General features: G+C 47.2%; 1 protein-coding gene across 1 annotated transcript in view; it reads right to left on the bottom strand.

The window, feature by feature from the left end:
• Positions 1-20,300, bottom strand: part of LOC308134735 (teneurin-3) — a gene marked incomplete at its 5' end in the record, with an annotated part of 101,370 nt that overhangs the window by 19,207 nt on the left and 61,863 nt on the right. Inside the window, 4 exon segments of the mRNA XM_080502516.1 lie at positions 1,204-1,358; positions 3,795-4,027; positions 8,597-8,617; positions 11,997-12,246. Of these exon segments, the coding sequence (XP_080358642.1) occupies positions 1,204-1,358; positions 3,795-4,027; positions 8,597-8,617; positions 11,997-12,246 (659 nt within the window).

The raw sequence follows: 20,300 nt of genomic DNA, 5'->3' as shown, positions 1-20,300 counted from the left end.
TAATTACCCTTCCCCTCCACATCATCTGCCGTGACCTGAAAACTCATCTCCTCAATAAACACTTCATGTCTGCACTTCCTTCAAAATCACATCCTCCTCGCAGCTCACATTTTCCTGCTGTACTTCCAGAGAAGACGCTGTGAGCAACAAAAACACCGTTGTTTCCTCACCGAGTCACTCATGCAGAGACACTTCTTCCACGGTCCAGATCTACTAAATTGCTATTTTCCATTTCATATTTAATTAAACAGAAAATACGCACAATCACAATCTTTTTTTTTTGTTGAGAATTGCATATAAACTAATATGAGCATCAATCTCACAGCAGAATCAGGAAAAAAAAAGCTAAAAACATGAAAAGCAAATTAACGATGGTAGTAAATTTTAAAGATAACGCGAAGACAGAACCTGAAAGTAACACAACTTTCCAATCCTTCAAAAAAAAAAAAAAAAAAAAAAAAAACACCCCGATTTCAAAGTACCATCACATATTAGCAGCCAGAAGACAGCAGCGTTTCTACAGCAATTATTTAAAGTCCCGGAAAGAGATCAGTTTTTGCAATTTTAAAATTTAATTGCAGAAGGTTTCAGGCCGAGCGAGCAGCATGCAAAAGGCTCCTTTTCCTTCAGAGTTTGGGGACTTGTAATAATCACATAAATGGTGAAGTGAAATCTAAAAAAAAAAAAAAAAAAATGATGCACTTATTTTACTCTTTTAAAAAAAAAAACTAAGTATCTTACAGCTTGTGACTCTGAAGTGCATTTACTTCTGTGTGGATGTAGTTTGTGCAAAACTGCTGAATATACAGCTCAGCCACAGGGAGCAATCCAGCTGGAATAGTACCAGAAAAAACCCTTAAATCAACACTTTAAAGCTTTTTTTTTTCTTTATTGTGTGAGTATACGCTGATGACGTGTAGATATTTACACGAAACCGAACAATTACCAGCAGGAATCACTGGAAACCATCTGCTGTAAAATACAGTGAAATGTTAAAAAAAACAACAACAAAACGTGTTGCTTTCTTCATGTTTTTACCACGGAGCGTCTCGAGGAGCTGCTTTTGGTCTGAAGGCCTGGTCTAAAAAAAAAAACAACCCCTCCAATCCTCCTCCACCCGTACCAGAACCGCTCCATTGCTTTGAGCACCGGGTGGAGACTGGAGGCGTTGGGGGAGGGGTGGAGGCCCCAAGTTGGACGCACCTGATTGACGTCCATGCTGTTGTCGCAGGTCAGGGGTCGCGCCGAGGTCAGGTCGTTGGAGCCCAGGAAGGTGGAGAGGACGCCGTTCTGGTCCACTTTCCTGATGGTGGTGCCGTCGACGAAGTAAATCAGGCCGTTCTTGTCCACGGCGATGCCTGTTGACAGCAGGTGGGAGAAGGAGGGGGGGTGGAGGTGATGGAGGGGGGGGGGAGGGGGGGGGGGGGATAAAAGGCTTGTGATAACAGGAAAAACCTGCAGGATCTGCTGCATCTTTGCTTGCATGACTCGGTGGACAGAACACGATGGATACATGTGTCAAGCTTGCCTCCCCATTATTCAGGTCACTGCAAAAAGCACAAGCATCAATAATTCACAAGCTGCTTTTCTGCTATTAAATAATTTCTCAGGCAGAAGTGGGAAAGGCTGTATTCATACGGTATATTTGCACTTGGCTTATCTTGTGACCCCCCCCCTCTCCCACCACCCCCACCCCCTCACCCCCATCTTAAAAAAGACCTCTGGAGTCAATGAGTGACGCTTTTTTTTTTGGGGGGGGGGGGGGGGGGGGCTCCTGCAATCATCACCAATCTGCCACCGTTTGAGGAATAAATAAGCAAGAAAATGAAAATGACAGCTTTGCACACGTTTGCACGAGGAAGGTGAAAGCCGGGCGGTTGCCGTGGCGATGGCCGTGGACATAAACCGTCTCGGTGATTGAGAGTCGCCACAGATTTCCAAGTTGCGGCGCTGCGGCAGCCATTCGTCCCACACGGGGAAGGAAATGTACATGAAAGGGGGGGGGGGGGGGGGCACGGCAGCACTTCACATCAGTCCCCGTGTCACTAATAGAGACCTGGGGGGGGGGAGGGGAGGAGGGGGGGTGTTTATCAGACCTCACTTTGGTTTTAACTTCTGCTCGTTTCCCTGCAGACTCGAGGAGCTTCTCACCCTGCAGGACTGCAAGTCAACGATTTGCTCTTCAACATTGTGAACGTATCAAGATGTCCTCAGAAATGCCATGTCGTCACTTCTGCCCCCCCGCCCCCACCCCCCCCCCCCCACAAGATGTGAGATTTCGTCTTCAATGGAGTCTTTAAAAGCCTGGATGGAAGGTGAGTGTCTGGGTTTGACCCGTGGCGAGGACTGCACAAGATTGCTTTTGTGCTGAAACATTGACGAGGCCGGGGATCCTCGGCGGCGGCTACCTGACAGTCTGAGGAGCGCCGGCAGATGAAAAGTGTCACATATGAGCAGAGTTCAGCAAATGTCTGAGAGGGAGAGAGAGACAGAGAGAGAGAGAGAGAGAGAGAAAAAAAGAAAAAAGAAAAAGCAGCCATCTGCTGTTTCTTCTGCGGTCTCGGCTTCCACCCACTCCATCATTAGAGGCGCTCCCTCAGATTGCCTTCACTCAGGCCTTAATCACCCATCTGAAGCCGAGCTATTACAGTTGGCATTCAGAGCGGGCAACAACCGGCGTTAAGACAATTCACCGCTGCCTTTTCCTCCACCAGATATGGAAGTTATGGAAAAGTGAGCAATCGTGGCCACGGATGTTCAATCTGAATGTGGACAACAGGCACGGCGGGGGGCCGCTGCTGAGGAAACGCAGTTTTGCTTCACGAAAAACAAAAGAAACCTTTAGACATTTTTTTTAAAAAGGAGGTTTAAATGTGAGGCATTTTTTTAAATCTGCATCTTTGCTCATTTGAAAACTTGCTTGTTTTAACAATGCAGCTTAACTGGTGGAAAGTGGTTTTTTTTTGTTTTTTGTATATAAGGGACGAGCAGCAGATCATCAGTAGGTGGAGGTGGAGGTGGAGGAGGAGGTGGAGGTTGTGTGGAGGTGGAGGTGGAGGTTGTGTGGAGGTTGAGGTGGAGGTGGAGGTGGAGGTGGAGGTTGAGGTGGAGGTGGAGGTGGAGGTTGAGGTGAGGTTTAAATGTGCCACATTTTGAAATGTGCATCTTTGCTCATTTGATAACTTGCTTGTTTTAACAATGCAGCTTAACTGTAATAGTGTTTTTTGTTTTTTTTTTTGGTTCCCTTTGAAAAGCATTTAGGGGACGAGCAGCAGGTGGAGGGAGGTGGAGGTGGAGGTTGAGGTGGAGGTGGAGGTTGAGGTGGAGGTGGAGCGGATCGGCTGCTCAAGTTTCCTACATAATAGGGACATAAGAAAGGCTTCTAGGCCGTTTACACAATGTTTCAATGAAAATGCATCTTTTTTTGTCCAACTTCTGAGCCTGTGCAGAACTGGACACTACAGCCATGGTCCACTACTGGTCCAGGTCCAGTCAGTACTGGTCCAGGTCCAGTCAGTACTGGTCCATCACCAGTCAGTACTGGTCCAGGACCAGTACCGTTTCCAAAAAGATGCGTTTTCAGTGACTCCCAGCAGTTTCTTTAGTTTCCTATTGTGCATTTCTCGGCTTCAGAACTCACATTAATCAGACTGTTGCAGCCATTTTCCACACAACCGTTCACAAAGCGGCACATCGGTAGAGGACCGATGCTGATGTCATACCCACCCCCCCCCCCCACCCCCCCACCCACCCCTCCCGGTGGGATCAGCGTCTCCATCAGAGTCAAACGGTACCTTTGGGTCCGGTGAGCGACGCCTCCGGAGCCTTGCCGCCGTCGCCGCACTGGTTCTCGTCGAAGGGCAGGCAGTGCTCGCCCGTCCCCGCCACCACCTCGGCGTTGGACTGCGGGTCCTTGGCGCCGCTCATGGCTCTGGGCCGGTAGATCCGCCTGGAGTTGGTGTCCGACACGTACAGCTGTCCCGTCACCGGGTCGGTCGCCAGGTAGTACCGGTGCGCCGGGTTGTTGCTGCGTTCGGGACCAGAGCTCGGTTACAACACGCCACTGCACGAGGGGATTTTTTAAAAATAAGAACCAATAAACATTAAAGTCCCAGTGAAATGAAGGTTCCACCTCCAAAACTCTCTGGTGTCTCTTCTAGGAACGTTTTCCTGCTAACTGGCTGAAGGTAAAATGTTAAAACGCGGAAATCTGCGAGAAAATAGCCGATAAACGGCGCTATTTCCTCTGCTGGGCGGAGCTTCTGACAATAACAGAGTGACATCACGAGTTGTGCACACGCCCAAGTTGTGTTTACATTATGGAGGATCAGAGTTTTGACCACCAAGAGGCTGAATTGAACCAGATTTCATCATCATGGTCATTTCAAACCCAGTGATTGATGAAGAAGACACAGAAGGTGGTTCTGCCATCGGTGACCCCGTCTGGAACATGTTTGAGGAAGCAGAAGACGCTTCGTCCTCCATTCGTCCTCGTCTCCTCGCCTCAGCAGCCGCCACTTTTCACCTTTGAGGCTTTGAGGCTCCTGACTTTTGGCAGAACGACCGGCTTCCTGGATCCAACACGTCCAAGAGCTTTTCTGACTGTGGAATCACCGGAGATGAGTCCAGGTGTTACTTGATCGTCCACTAGCCGCCCGAGTTAGCGGCTCCCGCTAGCCGCTAGCCTCACGAGCTAGCCGCTCCCGCCGCCCGTGCTCCTTTCCTCCTCTCTCGGTCTCTTCCAGGCTCAATCTTTCGTCAAAGCTCATAAAACGCCGACTATAACTTCAAAACACTGTAAAAACTTGATATTTAAGAGGGAAACAAACCGATATAAACACAACAGATCGAGATCTGCACAACTCGTGATGTCACACATAGGCTCCGCCCACAATGGCCCACGAAGAAGAAGGATTCCCCCGATTTCCTCGGCTGGAGATTCAAAATTCAAATAATGTTTGTTATGTGACAACAGTGGTGGGGCAGAGTCGGAGGAACCTTAGAAGTAGAACCCCAACTATCGTTTTTTGCAAAGTAGTGTTTTACATTTCACTGGGACTTTAAATATTGGCTGTGTTGTTGTGCAGCGGACACGCGATTAAAATGTCTTTATTTTCACAAAAACCAAACAATAACGACTCGTTGTGTAGAAATATGGGGAAATAAACACAAAACTAACTTGGGTCCAATAATCAAATTGCAGAAAAGAACGATGAGGATCATGCGTAGAGCTGGAAAACCGGATTCCACCGTTCATACAATCATTAAAACATGTGGACATTAAATACTTAAAAACATTAGAAATCATGCTCCGAGTGAAGAATCATAGCACTCCAGAGGGTATTCAAAAATTATGGTTTCAAAGAAAGGCAATGTATAATTTAAGGGTTGTGTTAATGTGTGAAGCCTGTAAAGAAAGAACAAATGTTAAATATAGATGCGGGTCAGGTTTTGGAACGATGAACTGAGAAGGTGGAATTCTCTGTTCGCAAGAGTTCAAGATGTAAACTAATTAAAGGTTATGAATTGTTAAATTGATATGCATATATGAAACAAAACAAACTCACTAATTATGGTAGAAAATCTCTCCAGAGTCAATTCTGACCAGGAAGGGTGTAACTTTGGGCCAAAACCTGCCCTATTTTCCAAAATGGCCGACTTCCCGTTGAGACGTTGTTGCCCGTTACACCGGTGTTCTGAATTTCACCACTGAAGGTGAAACATGATGCAGGTGGCGCTGTTGAGCCATTTAACTGTGTCTATATTTAACATTTGTTTGATTTGAAACCTTCTGGTGCAAAATCCAGTGAAAAGTCCAAAAAACTGTTTTAGTCCGGGTGTTTTATCCCGGGTGTTTTATCCCGGGTGTTTTATTCCGGGTGTTTTTATTTTGGCTGTTTAATTCCGGGTGTTTAATTCTGAGCGTTTTATTCTGGGTGTTTTATTCCGGATTCCAGGTGTTTCATTCCGGGTGTTTTATTTTGGGTGTTTTATTCCGGGTGTTTCATTCCAGGTGTTTTATTCCAGCTGTTTTATTCCGGGTGTTTAATTCCAGGTGTTTAATTCCGGGTGTTTCATTCTGGTTGTTTTATTCCGGGTTTTTCATTCCGGGTGTTTTATTCCGAGTGTTTTATTCCAGATTCTAGGTGTTTTATTCCGGGTGTTTTTATCTGTGTGTTTTATTCCGAGTGTTTTATTCTGGGTGTTTTATTCCGGATTCCGGGTGTTTTACTCTGGGTGTTTCATTCCGGGTGTTTTATTCCGAGTGTTTTATTCTAGATTCCAGGTGTTTTATTCCGGGTGTTTTTATCTGTGTGTTTTATTCCGAGTGTTTTATTCTGGGTGTTTTATTCCGGATTCCGGGTGTTTTATTCTGGCTGTTTTATTCCGGGTGAGATACTATTGAGAAACTAAGATACTATTACAAAAAACAACAACAACAAAAAACAACAACAATCCAATTAGACTATAATTTTGCATTTCGACAAACTTGAGAATTTTTAAAAACTGGTGCATGAAGCCAGAGTTGAAGCCTTTCAGGTGCCTGAGAATCATTAAAAAGCTGAAAACAGGCAGTGAAGAAGAAAAGCAGCCGGCTCTACGGTCGTAAACATGGCCGCCGCCGCCGCCGCCGCCGCGGTCGCACTCCGGCTTAATGGCACCTCACTCAACACCCGCCCGCTTTGGGAGGCGCTAATGTGGCGGCAAAATAAATGTGGCAATGAAACGTCTTTGTAAAATGATAAAAGATGGAGTCATAAAGCCTGACGGCTATTATGAGTCAAACTAAATGCCCAGAATAGGGAGGGGGGACTGTGGGGGGAGGGGGGACTGGGGGGGGGCTATCAGGTCCCGATGAAGGAGTCACACATTAGTAAATATATATATATATATATATATATATATATATATATATATATATATATATATATATATATATATATATATATATATATATATATATATATATATATATATATGAAACCACATGTTGCCCAATTTAAATATTTGTCGTAAAAAAAGAAACATTTTCCATTAGAATGAACTTTAATTACTTTTTATTTGAGTTAAAGTCAATAATTAAAGAGAAAATATTCAGAGAAATAAACTGTTGTAGTTTGATATTTACTTGATGGTAATGTCTTATTTTCTTCTTTTTTTTAATTCATTAATTTTGCCTTGTAGGAAAATGTTTTCCTCTGCAGCTGAATCTCTCCCCAAAAAAAAACACTTTGAGAGAGTTTTAAAACAATCTTTTCAAACAGCCTTGCCTAAAATGCATTCATAATGTAAATTAATATCCACTTTTATTAGATTTCACCACTTGACGGGTGGGATAATGTGACACTCCTCTCACTCGCCGGTCGCTTCCCCGGATTACTTCCCTTTGTTTGCACTTATTTATGACAGTAAATGAGATTTCCACCACCTGCGTCCTCTGCTTTCACTGTAAACAAGCTTTACTTCCGTGCCGCTGAGCGTCTCAGGTGGCGGAGGAGCCGAGACTGAGGCTGCGTCTCAATTCTCCCCCTTAGCCCTTCATCTTAGCCCTTCCCCTTTGAAAGGCGCGTTCACGAGGGTCTGAGGGGTGAGGCGGAGGGCTATTCACCCCTCGAAACGAAGCGTTTCCAGATGCACACTTTAAACAGAGGGGTAGGAGGACTCACATTTCACATATTTACGCTTCTAAAGTTATAGAAACCTGTGTTTTATACTAGTAAGAGCGGCAGTAGCGCCGCCGTATGTAGTTTCCATGTGTCTTTGTTTGGTAGAGACCGTGTTTATAACATTTTATAGAGGAGAGGGGCGGGGCTGAGCAGAGGGAGAGGGGCGGGGCTGAGGAGAGGGGGCGGGGCTGAGCAGAGGGAGAGGGGCGGGGCTGAGCAGAGGGGGCGGGGCTGAGCAGAGGGAGAGGGGAGCAGGGCTGAGGAGAATGAGGGGGCGGGGCTGAGCAGAGGGAGAAGGGCGGGGCTGAGCAGAGTGAGAGGGGGCGGGGCCGAGCAGAGGGCAAGGGGGGCGGAGCTGATCAGAGGGAGGGGGCGGGGCTGAGCAGAGGGAGAGGGGTGGGGCCAAGCAGAGGGAGAGGGGCGGGGCCGAGCAGAGGGAGAGGGGGGGCGGGGCCAAGCAGAGGGAGAGGGGCGGGGCCGAGCAGAGGGAGCGGGGCGGGGCTGAGCAGAGGGAGAGAGGGCGGGGCTGAGGAGAGGGAGAGGGGCGGGGCCGAGCAGAGGGCGAGGGGGGCGGGGCTGAGGAGAGGGAGAGGGGCGGGGCTGAACAGAGGGAGAGAGGTGGGGATGAGCAGAGGGAAAGGGGTGGGGCTGAGCAGAGGGGGTGGGGCCGAGCAGAGGGAGAGGGGTGTCCCAAATCTAACGGCTGCAACTTGTATCCCTTTGCCTTTGCCCTCGTTTTGGAGGGGTAAAAATAGAATTGGGATTGGCCCTTAACATCTGCCATTGAATCGACATAATTGTTGCACTATTGCATCGGACTCACAAACGGAAGGTTTGAAATGTTTGACGGGTGAATCTTCCTCTTGTTGAGCGCGAATTTATAACTTAATTGGAAGAGGCAGCGGCGCAGAGAAAGGTGCAACACCTACCTGTGTCGAAAGTCTTTATTCCTGCGGCACAGAGAGCAGGAAAAAAGAGCAGAGAGGAGAGAGAGAGAGTGAGACTGACACGTCTTAAAGGGACACTTCCTCTTTTCAAGGTTGTTTGTGTGTCACAGCAGTGAATTATGGGCTCGGCTTGTTTGCTCGCTAAATGCCTTTTTTTTTTTTATTATTATCTCCTCGTCGTGTCGCTCCTCATCGACGCGACGAGGAGTTCGACAATATTTAGTAAAGAAAAGAAAAAAAAAAAGAAAAGAAAAGGGAAAAAGAGTCTCGTTTCACTTTCAGCAACTGAGCCTGGTGGAAGAAAAACAAGCGGCTGAAAGTCAAAGTAGGTCCCCTTGAAGAAGGAAACCACACACACACACACACACACACACACACACACACACACACACACACACACACACCCCCCAGTCTGACCACTCACAGTGAAATATTGATTCTTCCTCACTGAAACCAGAACTAAACACCGGCTCGGCTGACTTGAACGTCGCAAACGTGACTTTAATCACATTTAATCCTCTGGCAGAGGAAATACTCTGATTACTGTATTAATGAATGGATTTTCCACCTCGGGCTCCGATCACACGGCGACGCCTCCAGCGAAAGCGCCTCGTCGACACTTTTGCCACGTCGAGCCGTAACGTGTGAAAACTGTCCCAGGAGGAGATGGACTGAGTCACGACACGGCGGTTCTGATCTGCTCACCAGGCTGCACACCCGCGTGTCAGAGCAGGTGCAGGGGCGGCATTTCAGAAAGGATGGGTCCCCACCCTCCCCGGGTCCCCCCCAGGTCCCCCCCAGGTCCCCCCCCACCCCCTGGTTTCAGAGTTTCTTTCACAAAGTTCCACCTAACGTTCAAAACGTTGTCGTGTGAACGCAACTTCAGTGTTACCTGGTCTCAGGTGGCGAGTGTCATGTTGATTTGTCCTGAAATAACTACAACAACTATTATTATTATTATTACCACTATTATTATTATCATTATCATTATTATCATCATTATTATCATAATTATTATCATCATTACCATTATTATTATTATTATTATTAGTAGTAGTATTATCATAATCATCATTATCATTATCATTATTAGTAGTAGTATTATCATCATCATCAGTATTATTATTATCATTATTATTACTATTATTATTATTATCATCATTATTATCATTATTGCTATTATTATCATTATTATTGTTATTATTATTATTACTATTATTATTATTATTATTATCATTATTACTATTATTATCATTATTATTGTTATTATTATCATTATTATTACCATTATTATTATTATTGTTATCATTCTTATTATTATCATTATCATCATTATCATTATTATTATTATCATTACCATTATCATTATTATTATTATTATTATTATTATTATTATTACTATCATTACCACTATCATTATTATTATTATTATCATCAATATTGTTATTATCATTACCATTATCATTATCATTATTATTATCATTACCATTATCATTATTATTATTATTATCATTATTATTATCATATCATTACCATTATTATCATTATTATTATTATTGTTGTTGTTTTCTATGTAGATTGAAATGATTAGCTCTTTTCTTAAATTAATTAATTACCACATTTCTCATATGTTTTCCTTGTAGAGGAGCTCGTTCACAATTTGTGCCTTTGCATTAAAAAAAAAAAAAAAAAAAAGTAATCCCACTGCTTCTGGCTCAGCTGTTCTCACAAAGACTTGAAGGATTTCAATCCACCGCATCTTTTTTTCATTTTATGCAATTGCTCTTCTATCCACTTGTAATTTTTATGCACTGTGCATCTGTATTTTCCGTCCTTTATGTTAAATATTGAATGTGTCTTTGTGGATTTAAAGTGCTGTGGATCACTACACACTCTACAACCTTTGTTAGACAAACAGGAGAATTCCTCCACAGTGAGCAGGAACGCAGCCAAACCGCAGTTCCAGAGCAACACAAACAAAAACCCCTGAAACGGCAGGAGATTTAGAGCGTCTGAGGCAAACGACCCTCCGACAGGAAGCGAGCGGCGGAGACGTTGAGGCTCGTCGTGCTGGAAAACCTGCCGCTTCGCTGTTCCAGCAGCTTTTATTCTCTCGGAGGTGAGACGCGTCCTGGTCGGACTGTTTGGTCGCTTCTCCGCTTGTAAACAAGACGGTAGCTTGGGTTGTAACCAGTTTGAATAAAAACACATTATCCTCTCTACTTCCTCCTCTCTACTTCCTTCTCTCTACTTCCTCCTCTCTACTTCCTCTTCTCTACTTCCTCTCTACTTCCTTCTCTCTACTTCCTCCTCTCTACTTCCTCCTCTCTACTTCCTCTCTACTTCCTCCTCTCTACTTCCTCTTCTCTACTTCCTCCTCTCTACTTCCTTCTCTCTACTTCCTCTCTACTTCCTTCTCTCTACTTCCTCCTCTCTACTTCCTCTCTACTTCCTCCTCTCTACTTCCTCCTCTCTACTTCCTCCTCTCTACTTCCTCCTCTCTACTTCCTTCTCTCTACTTCCTTCTCTCTACTTCCTCTCTACTTCCTCTCTACTTCCTCCTCTCTACTTCCTTCTCTCTACTTCCTCTCTACTTCCTCCTCTCTACTTCCTCCTCTCTACTTCCTCTCTACTTCCTCCTCTCTACTTCCTCCTTACTTCCTACTCTCTACTTCTTCCTCTCTACTTCCTCTTCTCTACTTCCTCTCTACCTCCTCTTCTCTACTTCCTCTCTACTTCCTCATCTCTACTTTTTCTCTACTTCCTCCTCTCTACTTCCTCTTCTCTACTTCCTCCTCTCTACTTCCTTCTCTACTTCCTCCTCTCTACTTCTTCCTCTCTACTTTCTCTTCTCTACTTCCTCTTCTCTACTTCCTCCTCTCTACTTCCTCCTTTCTACTTCCTCTCTACTTCTTCCTCTCTACTTCCTCTTCTCTACTTCCTCCTCTCTACTTCCTCTCTACCTCCTCTTCTCTACTTCCTCTTCTCTACTTCCTCCTCTCTACTTCCTCCTCTCTACTTCCTCCTCTCTACTTCTTCGTTTAGGATTCAGGATTTTATTCCAATTCTAACAAAAAACCAACACAAGCAAACTGCAGTTTCAACACCTTGAGACAGTTTGATAGAGAAACATGCTACTACCATCCGACACGCTACTAGCATCCAACATGCTACTAGCATCCGACATGCTACTAGCATCCAACATGCTACTAACATCCGACACGATACTAGCATCCGACACAAGCATCAGACATGCTACTAGCATCCAACATGCTACTAGCATTAGACATGCTACTAGCATCAGACATGCTACTAGCATTAGACATGCTACTAGCATCAGACATGCTACGACAGCCTGCAAACCAAGGCGGCGCGGTCGTACCGGAGCTCCATGATGCTGGTGACGTTCCCGGACGGGTAGATGCGGCGGATGTAGTTGAAGTCCCCGACGTACAGACTGCCGTCGATGCCCCAGGCCAGGGCCACGGGAGCCAGCAGCTTGTTGCCCTGCGCCTGGCCGTTACAGCTGGGACACGAGATGCTCCGGCGCCGCCCGTTCCCCATGACGGTGGAAATCACCGGCGGCTGCAGGGAGATGAACTGGTTCTCCCCGCTGCCTTTGTACAGGATGCCTGAGAAAGACAAACAAGCCGACAGTTATTTGCAGGTGTGAGCTTGTGATGGGGGTTTGTCACCGGCAGCACGGGGCCCGGCTCATTATTTATCTTTTATTTAACCGGGAGCTCTCTGGAGACACGTGGGAAGGGGGAGAGAGCGTCTCGCGGAAGATACGGCAGACCCACATAAAACCAGAAAACACAATTCAAACAGAAGCGCAGCAGTGTTCTTATAGTCAAATGTCAGAATGCAGACAGACGGCAGGGAAATCCGGAACACTGATCCCACACGCGAGACTCCAGGTGACTTTCCATTGACCTTTGACCTCAGACATCCAGGCGATGGAAGATTCGCCTCCTTTGGGCTCACGACGTTTCACGTGGAAACACTTCGCTAAAAAAAAAAAGTAGTACGTTTACAATGCAGCAGCCGACGATACAGTTACTATGCCGGGCCACGGGGGGGGGGCGCTGTTGCTCGTCTTTGTAATGAAACCACGCGGACTAAATGGAGAGAATCCGACAGCCATATGGACAGACGACGAGTCAGATGCTATAAGGGGCGGGTCTCAAATATAAAACTACCGATATTGATGATAAAACCAGACTGGGAGTTTACTGGCACGTTCTGCTTTCCGACAACGTAAAGATCCTTCTGACAGCGGCGCCACTGTCTGTCCTGTTCCAATTTCCACCTGTTTTCAGGAAGAGACGTTTGAAAGCTTTCGGGCTCGTAATGGCGAGTCTTAACTCGGAGAATTGATTTTTTTGTTTGTTTTTTTTCTTCTCCCCCAAAGTGTCTACATTTGGCACGGTGTTGCCTGCGGACATGAAATTACGTTGTTCTTGTAAATGGAATACAGCATGTTTCATTTATTGTGAGGCGCTGGTGTGAAACCGGCTCTCCGGAACGTATCGACGGGAGTTTGTAAAAACTCGTATTGGGGAGAAAAGTTGTGGTTTTCCCCAAGAAAGCCTCGTAACCACGAAGCTGCATCGTTGGCTGTTTTTTTGTTTTTTTTAACCAAAGACCGATCGTTTGATTCAGTTTTGTAGTGCAAGTAGTGGCGGTGGCACACATGCAACGGCCTCAACCTCTGAGTGCCGAGGAATATTCCAGAGCAGCGTCAGTGGATTCCTGGAAACCCTCCGTGAAGCACAGGTATATTCTATATATACATAAAATATGTTCTTTTAACTTGCCGGCGCTTCCTGCGGGTCGCCGAGAGGCGGTAAACAGAAATACGGCGCCGCGTCTCCTTCTCCCCACGTTCCGCCGAGGACTCGCCGAATTTGGTGAGTCACTGCCGATTAATATTTTAACAAGCCGGAGATATAAGTGACTTTTTAGAGCGGGGGGGGGGGGGGGGGGGTTGCTGATTTAGTGAGACTCTCTTCAAAGGGGCAAAAAAAAAAAAAAATCATCACATCAAAGGGAAGGAGTACATGCTGGAAGCACTTAATTATTCACATCCAACAACTTGTGTGAATTCACACCGCCTCGGCCCTAATTAGCGGATCTATGACACCACAGAATGTCCACATAACGTCGTCCTCTCGCAGCGTGGCGCCGAGAGCCGCCGCGAAAACCTCGGTGCATGCGGCGTCCAGGCGCGCCGCTGTGCCGCCCCCGTCCCTCCCCTGATTAGTTCCTTTCATTGATTTAATTGATTGAAGGGCGAATTGGAATGCAGCCGCAGTCCGGCGGGACTCCTGACGGGGACGATCTGAGCCGAATCCGTACGTCTCGTACGGCGGAGCGTTTACGCACGACGCCGCTAACAAAGACAAATAGGTCCGCGGGACGGCTTTATGCGTGTGACGCCGTCAAAGGCGCGACCTTGGGACTCTAATTGAACCGCGATCCACGCGTCTGCTAGCGCGGCGGCGGCGGTGGCGATGAGGACGCTCAGCGAGCCGAGAGGCTGGAGCTGCACCCAGAGAACCAGGATGCAAATAAATAATCTGAGCGGAATCTCAATGTCTGTTTGTGCAACGTCTCGTTAACATTCTCTGTGAAGACAAAGACGGTTTTGTTGTTGTTGTGGTTGTTTTTGAACATCCAGGATGTAATGCGGTGTGCAGGACGAGCGGCGGCTGCGGCTGAATTTCGCCGCCGCTCGGTTCACAAAGCGGGTCATTCTCCTGGAGCCAGTCTCTCGAGTTCTCACCACTGCAACACGTGATTTATTTCTCTTTCTACCTTGCAGCTATTAGACAGTGTAATGAAATGGATTAAATACACGTATCAATCATGAAACGACCCCATACTTGGGTTTGGACTCTTCACTCCTTTCCCCTTTGATTCTGTCACCGGCTCGGAGTGAGCGAGCAGATTAAGCTCCGGCTTTCTTCCCTGAAGGACGCTTTGGTCATGACACATTACTGCATGATGATTGTTGCAGAGGATCAAGCTTGTGACGTCTCAGCTGGAGAGCTGCACTGATGGCGGCGTTGGCTTCTGACTGTCCGCCGCCCCGGGCTGATGACTGGGACTCCTGCAGTGTCCAGGCTTTGAAGTCTATCAACACGTATTCATAAGTATTTTCCACTTTTACTTCCCCCTCCGCTCAGAGTTTGGAGGAAAACTACTGAAAACCGTAAACAAAACTTTTGTGTGTGTGTGTGTGTGTGTGTGAAGAAGATCCAGCTACAGTTGTTTTCGTGACACAAGTTGAAATGCAACTTGTGGGACTTGGCGAAGTCGGGTTTCCTGCACAGTACGAGACAAACTCGTGGCCCCTCGACAGATTTTGCAGAGGAGACTTCAAGTCGAAGTCTTTGCGTGGCAGCTGAAAGGATCAGCCGTCAGGGATGTGTCTGCTCATTGATTAGCAAATGAATGTGTGGGGGCGTGTTTGGAACTTGGATAGAAGTTAGCGGAGGAGCGAAATCACTGTTTTCACTTGGCTGGGAGGGAAAAGAGAGAGAGAGAGAGAGAGAGAGAAAAAAAAAGGGCTTTTGAGAAAAGTCTGAAAATCTGTTGTCTCGCTTGCTCCAATGCCGTTCCCTCCAACAAGCCGGAGGAACATAATGTAATGGAACTGCAAGTCAACAGGCGTTTTTCCACACACCCGCAAACCGTCTGACTCTGATTGTGACATTGGATTTCTGAAAGACTGAAAAAAAAAAAAAAACCCACAGAGCACGGTTTCAATTCTACATTATATATGCAGATAAATTAACGTAGAATGAGACAAGCAGCCAGCGTGAAGGCCGCGCATTATAGAGACTGATGTGAGGAGAGAAATCATGAAGTTTTCTTTTCCACACTGTAGTCTCTGGTTAGCGAAGCCAGAAAAAACATAGGACCAAAAATAGTTGATATCAAGGCCCCCGTTTCAACACTTCAAGTGAATACGTGTCGTTTTCTGCCTCGGTGTCTCATAAAAAGTTTGTGTTTGCATGGCAACGTTTTGAAAACAACCTCTGTTTCCATGGGAAACGGCAGAAAGGCTGAAAATGATGAAGTTAGCATTTTGCAAATTGTATGAAATCTTCAGGGATGATTTGTCATCACCCGAGGACCAAGTGATTAGATTTTGGGGACGTTAATCGCTAACCATTTCCAAATAAATCCCAAAAACGGTGAAAAAAAATGTCCCATACAAAGCGGATGAGAGGCAGGACATCGAAGGAGATCAGCGTCTGTTGCCGTGGAGACGCTCCCTGTTCAGTGTCTCACGCAATGATGTAGCTACCCGACAGGCGAGTTAGCATCGACGTGAGCTGCCTCTGTGTTTCATAAAAAGTTTGTGTTTACATGGCAACGTTTTGAAAACAATCTGTTTCCATGGGAAACGGCGGAAAGGCTGAAAATGATGAAGTTAGCATTTTGCAAATTGTATGAAATCTTCAGGGATGATTTGTCATCACCCGAGGACCAAGCGATTCGATTTTGGGGACGTTAATCGCTAACCTTTTCCAAATAAATCCCAAAAACGGTGGGGAAAAAAATGTCCCATACAAAGCGGATGAGAGGCAGGACATCGAAGGAGATCAGCGTCTGTTGCCGTGGAGACACTCCCTGTTCAGTGTCTCACACTATGATGTCGCTACCCGACAGGCGAGTTAGCATCGACGTGAGCTGCCTCGGTGTTTCATAAAAAGTTTGTGTTTACATGGCAACGTTTTGAAAACAACCTCTGTTTCCATGGGAAACGGCAGAAAGGCTGAAAATGATGAAGTTAGCATTTTGCAAATTGTATGAAATCTTCAGGGATGATTTGTCATCACCCGAGGACCAAGTGATTAGATTTTGGGGACGTTAATCGCTAACCTTTTCCAAATAAATCCCAAAAACGGTGGGAAAAAAAATGTCCCATACAAAGCGGATGAGAGGCAGGACATCGAAGGAGATCAGCGTCTGTTGCTGTGGAGACGCTCCCTGTTCAGTGTCTCACACAATGATGTAGCTACCCGACAGGCGAGTTAGCATCGACGTGAGCTGCCTCGGTGTTTCATAAAAAGTTTGTGTTTACATGGCAACGTTTTGAAAACAACCTCTGTTTCCATGGGAAACGGCGGAGAGGCTGAAAATGATGAAGTTAGCATTTTGCAAATTGTATGAAATCTTCAGGGATGATTTGTCATCACCCGAGGACCAAGCGATTCGATTTTGGGGACGTTAATCGCTAACCTTTTCCAAATAAATCCCAAAAACTGTGGGGGGAAAAATGTCCCATACAAAGCGGATGAGAGGCAGGAGATCGAAGGAGATCAGCGTTAGTTGCCGTGGAGACGCTCCCTGTTCAGTGACTCACACAATGATGTCGCTACCCGACAGGCGAGTTAGCATCGACGTGAGCTAACGGCTATCACGCTAGTGATGCTAACTCGGTTCGGCAAGCAAACTGCTCTGCACTCTACCGAGTGTAGCTCTAGTTTTAACAACTGCGTGTGTGTGCGTGTGCGTGTGTGTGTGTGTGTGTGTGAGCGTTGCAGAAAACGGCCGGTTGGAGCGTCTCCCGCTCGTTTTGTACAGAACTGATCACTTCTCGCCATCGTGTCAAATAGAACAGAAATATTCCTTTAGAAACACGACTGGATGTGATCATTTGTTTGATCAAAGGCTAATTTGAGTCATGTCGTGGCGTTTAAAAAAAAAGCCAAAAAAAAGCAAAAAAAGCTTTAATGTCGACATCACAGCTCCACACAATGATTAATGGTTGCAGGGCACAGCCGGGCGTCTGCACCTGATAAAACTGGAGCGCCCTGAGCAATGTCACCTTGGTGACACACGGGGTGCAGAGATTGGCTAGAGGAGGACCGGGAGTGTGTCTTAATTGCACCCTGTCCTTCTTTGTTCTCCTTTGCACCGTGTCATCCACTGAGGAAAAAAAAAACCACCCAGACTCCCCGGCGGGGGGGGGGAAAAAAAGCCTCGCCGCCTCGCCCGCCGCTCCAAACGCAACACGTGTCCTCGGCCGTACAGTAAGGCCACTGACGGCGGCGGCGTGAGACGAGCCGCAGACTGATGGGAAGTCGTCGTATCCACTTGTGAGGACGAAAGACGGGGCCGGGAGGACGTGACGAAAGCAGGGGCGGCAGCAGTTTGCCTTATCGGGGCCGACAGGCTCTGCGGCGGCGGCGGCGGCGGCACAGAGAGGGAAAGAGCTTTTAGCCACATGCCATGAGAGGAGAGGGGGGGGGGAGAAAAAAAGCCCTCAGATGCTACGAGTGCGACGGAAATGAAGCAGGAGTCACAACAGAGAGCGATGGTAAATGTTTGGAGCTAAACTGATGCGCTGCTGCAGGAGGGCATTAGTCAAGGTTTACAGCATTAAACAATCAATACCGGAGCAGCAACGGAGGCAAACAGGGATATTTGGATCCATCTTCGTGGGGATATTGAACTGCATGCCCCTCCCCCCCCCAAAAAAAAAAACAAAAAACCCCACGTGGGCCATAAATCTCAGATGTCAAAAAGTGGCTGAACGCACGACTGAATAATTCAGTTTGGACTGAGAAAACCAAGGAGAATAAAAGCAGGTGCCTGCTCACGATCTCAGCAATAGAAATTAATGTGCGAAGGCAAAAAAAAAAAAAAAAAAAATGAAAGATGGGAGCAGCGATTCTGATACTTTGATGTGAACTGTATGAAGTCGCTAACAAAAACATTTCACAGTCGAAGCGCTGCCTGTGTCTCCGGGTCGGGCTAATAGGATTGAAGCGTGAAACCCTTCTGGCCAACTGATTAAGCTCTTGTCAGACGGCGGCAAATGAGACGGAGCAACACAAGTTTTTTTTTTTTTTTTTCGCTCAAATACTTCTGAGCCCCTTTAAAATTCAGCCAGACTTCGCGGTGCAATTTTGGGGACGGTGTCGTAACAGGACGGGTTGAAGAGTGTGAAAGAAGCCTTGAAGACATTCGCAGCAGTGGATTTCCTTCTATTTTTTTTTTTTTTTTTTTTTTTATTTCCTTGTCGTCACTGCGAGCATGCAACGAGAACACGTGACGGCTTTTCACGCAGTTTCATCTGACTGTCATAAATTCACACACACACAAACTAGAGCTCAATTTAATAAGGGAGCAAAGCAAAACATTAGCATATCACACAAGCTGCACCTATCTGGTGATCACGACTCGCCGTGTGACGCCGGGATGAAACACTGCAGCAGCAGCAGGAGCAGCAGCATTAACAGCAGCAGCATTAACAGCAGCAGCAGCAGCAGCAGTCAGGCTACAGCAGCAGCATTAACAGCAGCAGCAACAGCAGTCAGGCTACAGCAGCAGCATTAACAGCAGCAGCAACAGCAGTCAGGCTACAGCAGCAGAAGCAGCAGCAGCAGCAGCATTAACAGCAGCAGCAGCAGCAGCAGCAGCAGTCAGGCTACAGCAGCAGCAGCAGCAGCAGCAGTCAGACTACAGCAGCAGCAGCAGCAGCAGCAGTCAGACTGCAGCAGCAGCAGCAGCAGCAGCAGCAGCATTAACAGCAGCAGCAGCAGCAGCATTAACAGCAGCAGCAGCAGCAGTCAGACTACAGCAGCAGAAGCAGCAGCAGCAGCAGCATTAACAGCAGCAGCAGCAGCAGCAGTCAGACTACAGCAGCAGCAGCAGCAGCAGCAGCAGCAGTCAGGCTACAGGAGCAGCAGCAGCAGCAGTCAGACTGCAGCAGCAGCAGCAGCAGCAGCAGCAGTCAGACTACAGCAGCAGAAGCAGCAGCAGCAGCAGCATTAACAGCAGCAGCAGCAGCAGCATTAACAGCAGCAGCAGCAGCAGTCAGACTACAGCAGCAGCAGCAGCAGCAGCAGTCAGGCTACAGCAGCAGCAGCAGCAGCAGAAGTCAGACTACAGCAGCAGCAGCAGCAGCAGCAGTCAGGCTACAGGAGCAGCAGCAGCAGCAGCAGCAGCAGTCAGACTGCAGCAGCAGCAGCAGCAGCAGCAGCAGCAGCAGCAGCAGCAGTCAGGCTACAGGAGCAGCAGCAGCAGCAGCAGCAGCAGTCAGACTGCAGCAGCAGCAGCAGCAGCAGCAGCAGCAGCAGCAGCAGCAGTCAGACTACAGCAGCAGCAGCAGCAGCAGCAGTCAGACTGCAGCAGCAGCAGCAGCAGCAGCAGCAGCAGCAGCAGCAGCAGTCAGACTACAGCAGCAGCAGCAGCAGCAGCAGCAGTCAGACTACAGCAGCAGCAGCAGCAGCAGCAGTCAGGCTACAGGAGCAGCAGCAGCAGCAGCAGCAGCAGTCAGACTGCAGCAGCAGCAGCAGCAGCAGCAGCAGCCAGGCTACAGGCACCGTCCTCCTGAGCAAAAAGCTCCAGGTTCTGGACGTCTTGACAGATTTGGGTTCGGCAACGGGCTCCTGCATCTCCTCCTTTGATGTCGTACAAAGGAGCAGGACAAAGTGGCATCAAGGCTTGAACAAAGTAAAAAAAACAAAACACACAAAAAAAAAAAAACTGTTCCTGTGACATGTTTTTCCCCACAAACGTATCTGACAAAAGACAGTTTGTGTAATCTCCTAAGATGTGAGCGGGCCGCGATGCATGTGGAAGGCATGGCTCAGGCTGCCGTGCAGCGGCGTCGTGGGATGAATAGCAACGCCGCTGCCGATGGTGGGCGTTGCAAGTAAGA

Source organism: Blennius ocellaris (genome assembly GCF_963422515.1).
Source record: "Blennius ocellaris genome assembly, chromosome: 9".
Classification (NCBI taxonomy): Eukaryota; Metazoa; Chordata; class Actinopteri; order Blenniiformes; family Blenniidae; genus Blennius; species Blennius ocellaris.
The sequence above is the reverse complement of the archived record's forward strand: the minus strand, read 5'-3'. Positions and strand labels throughout refer to the sequence as shown.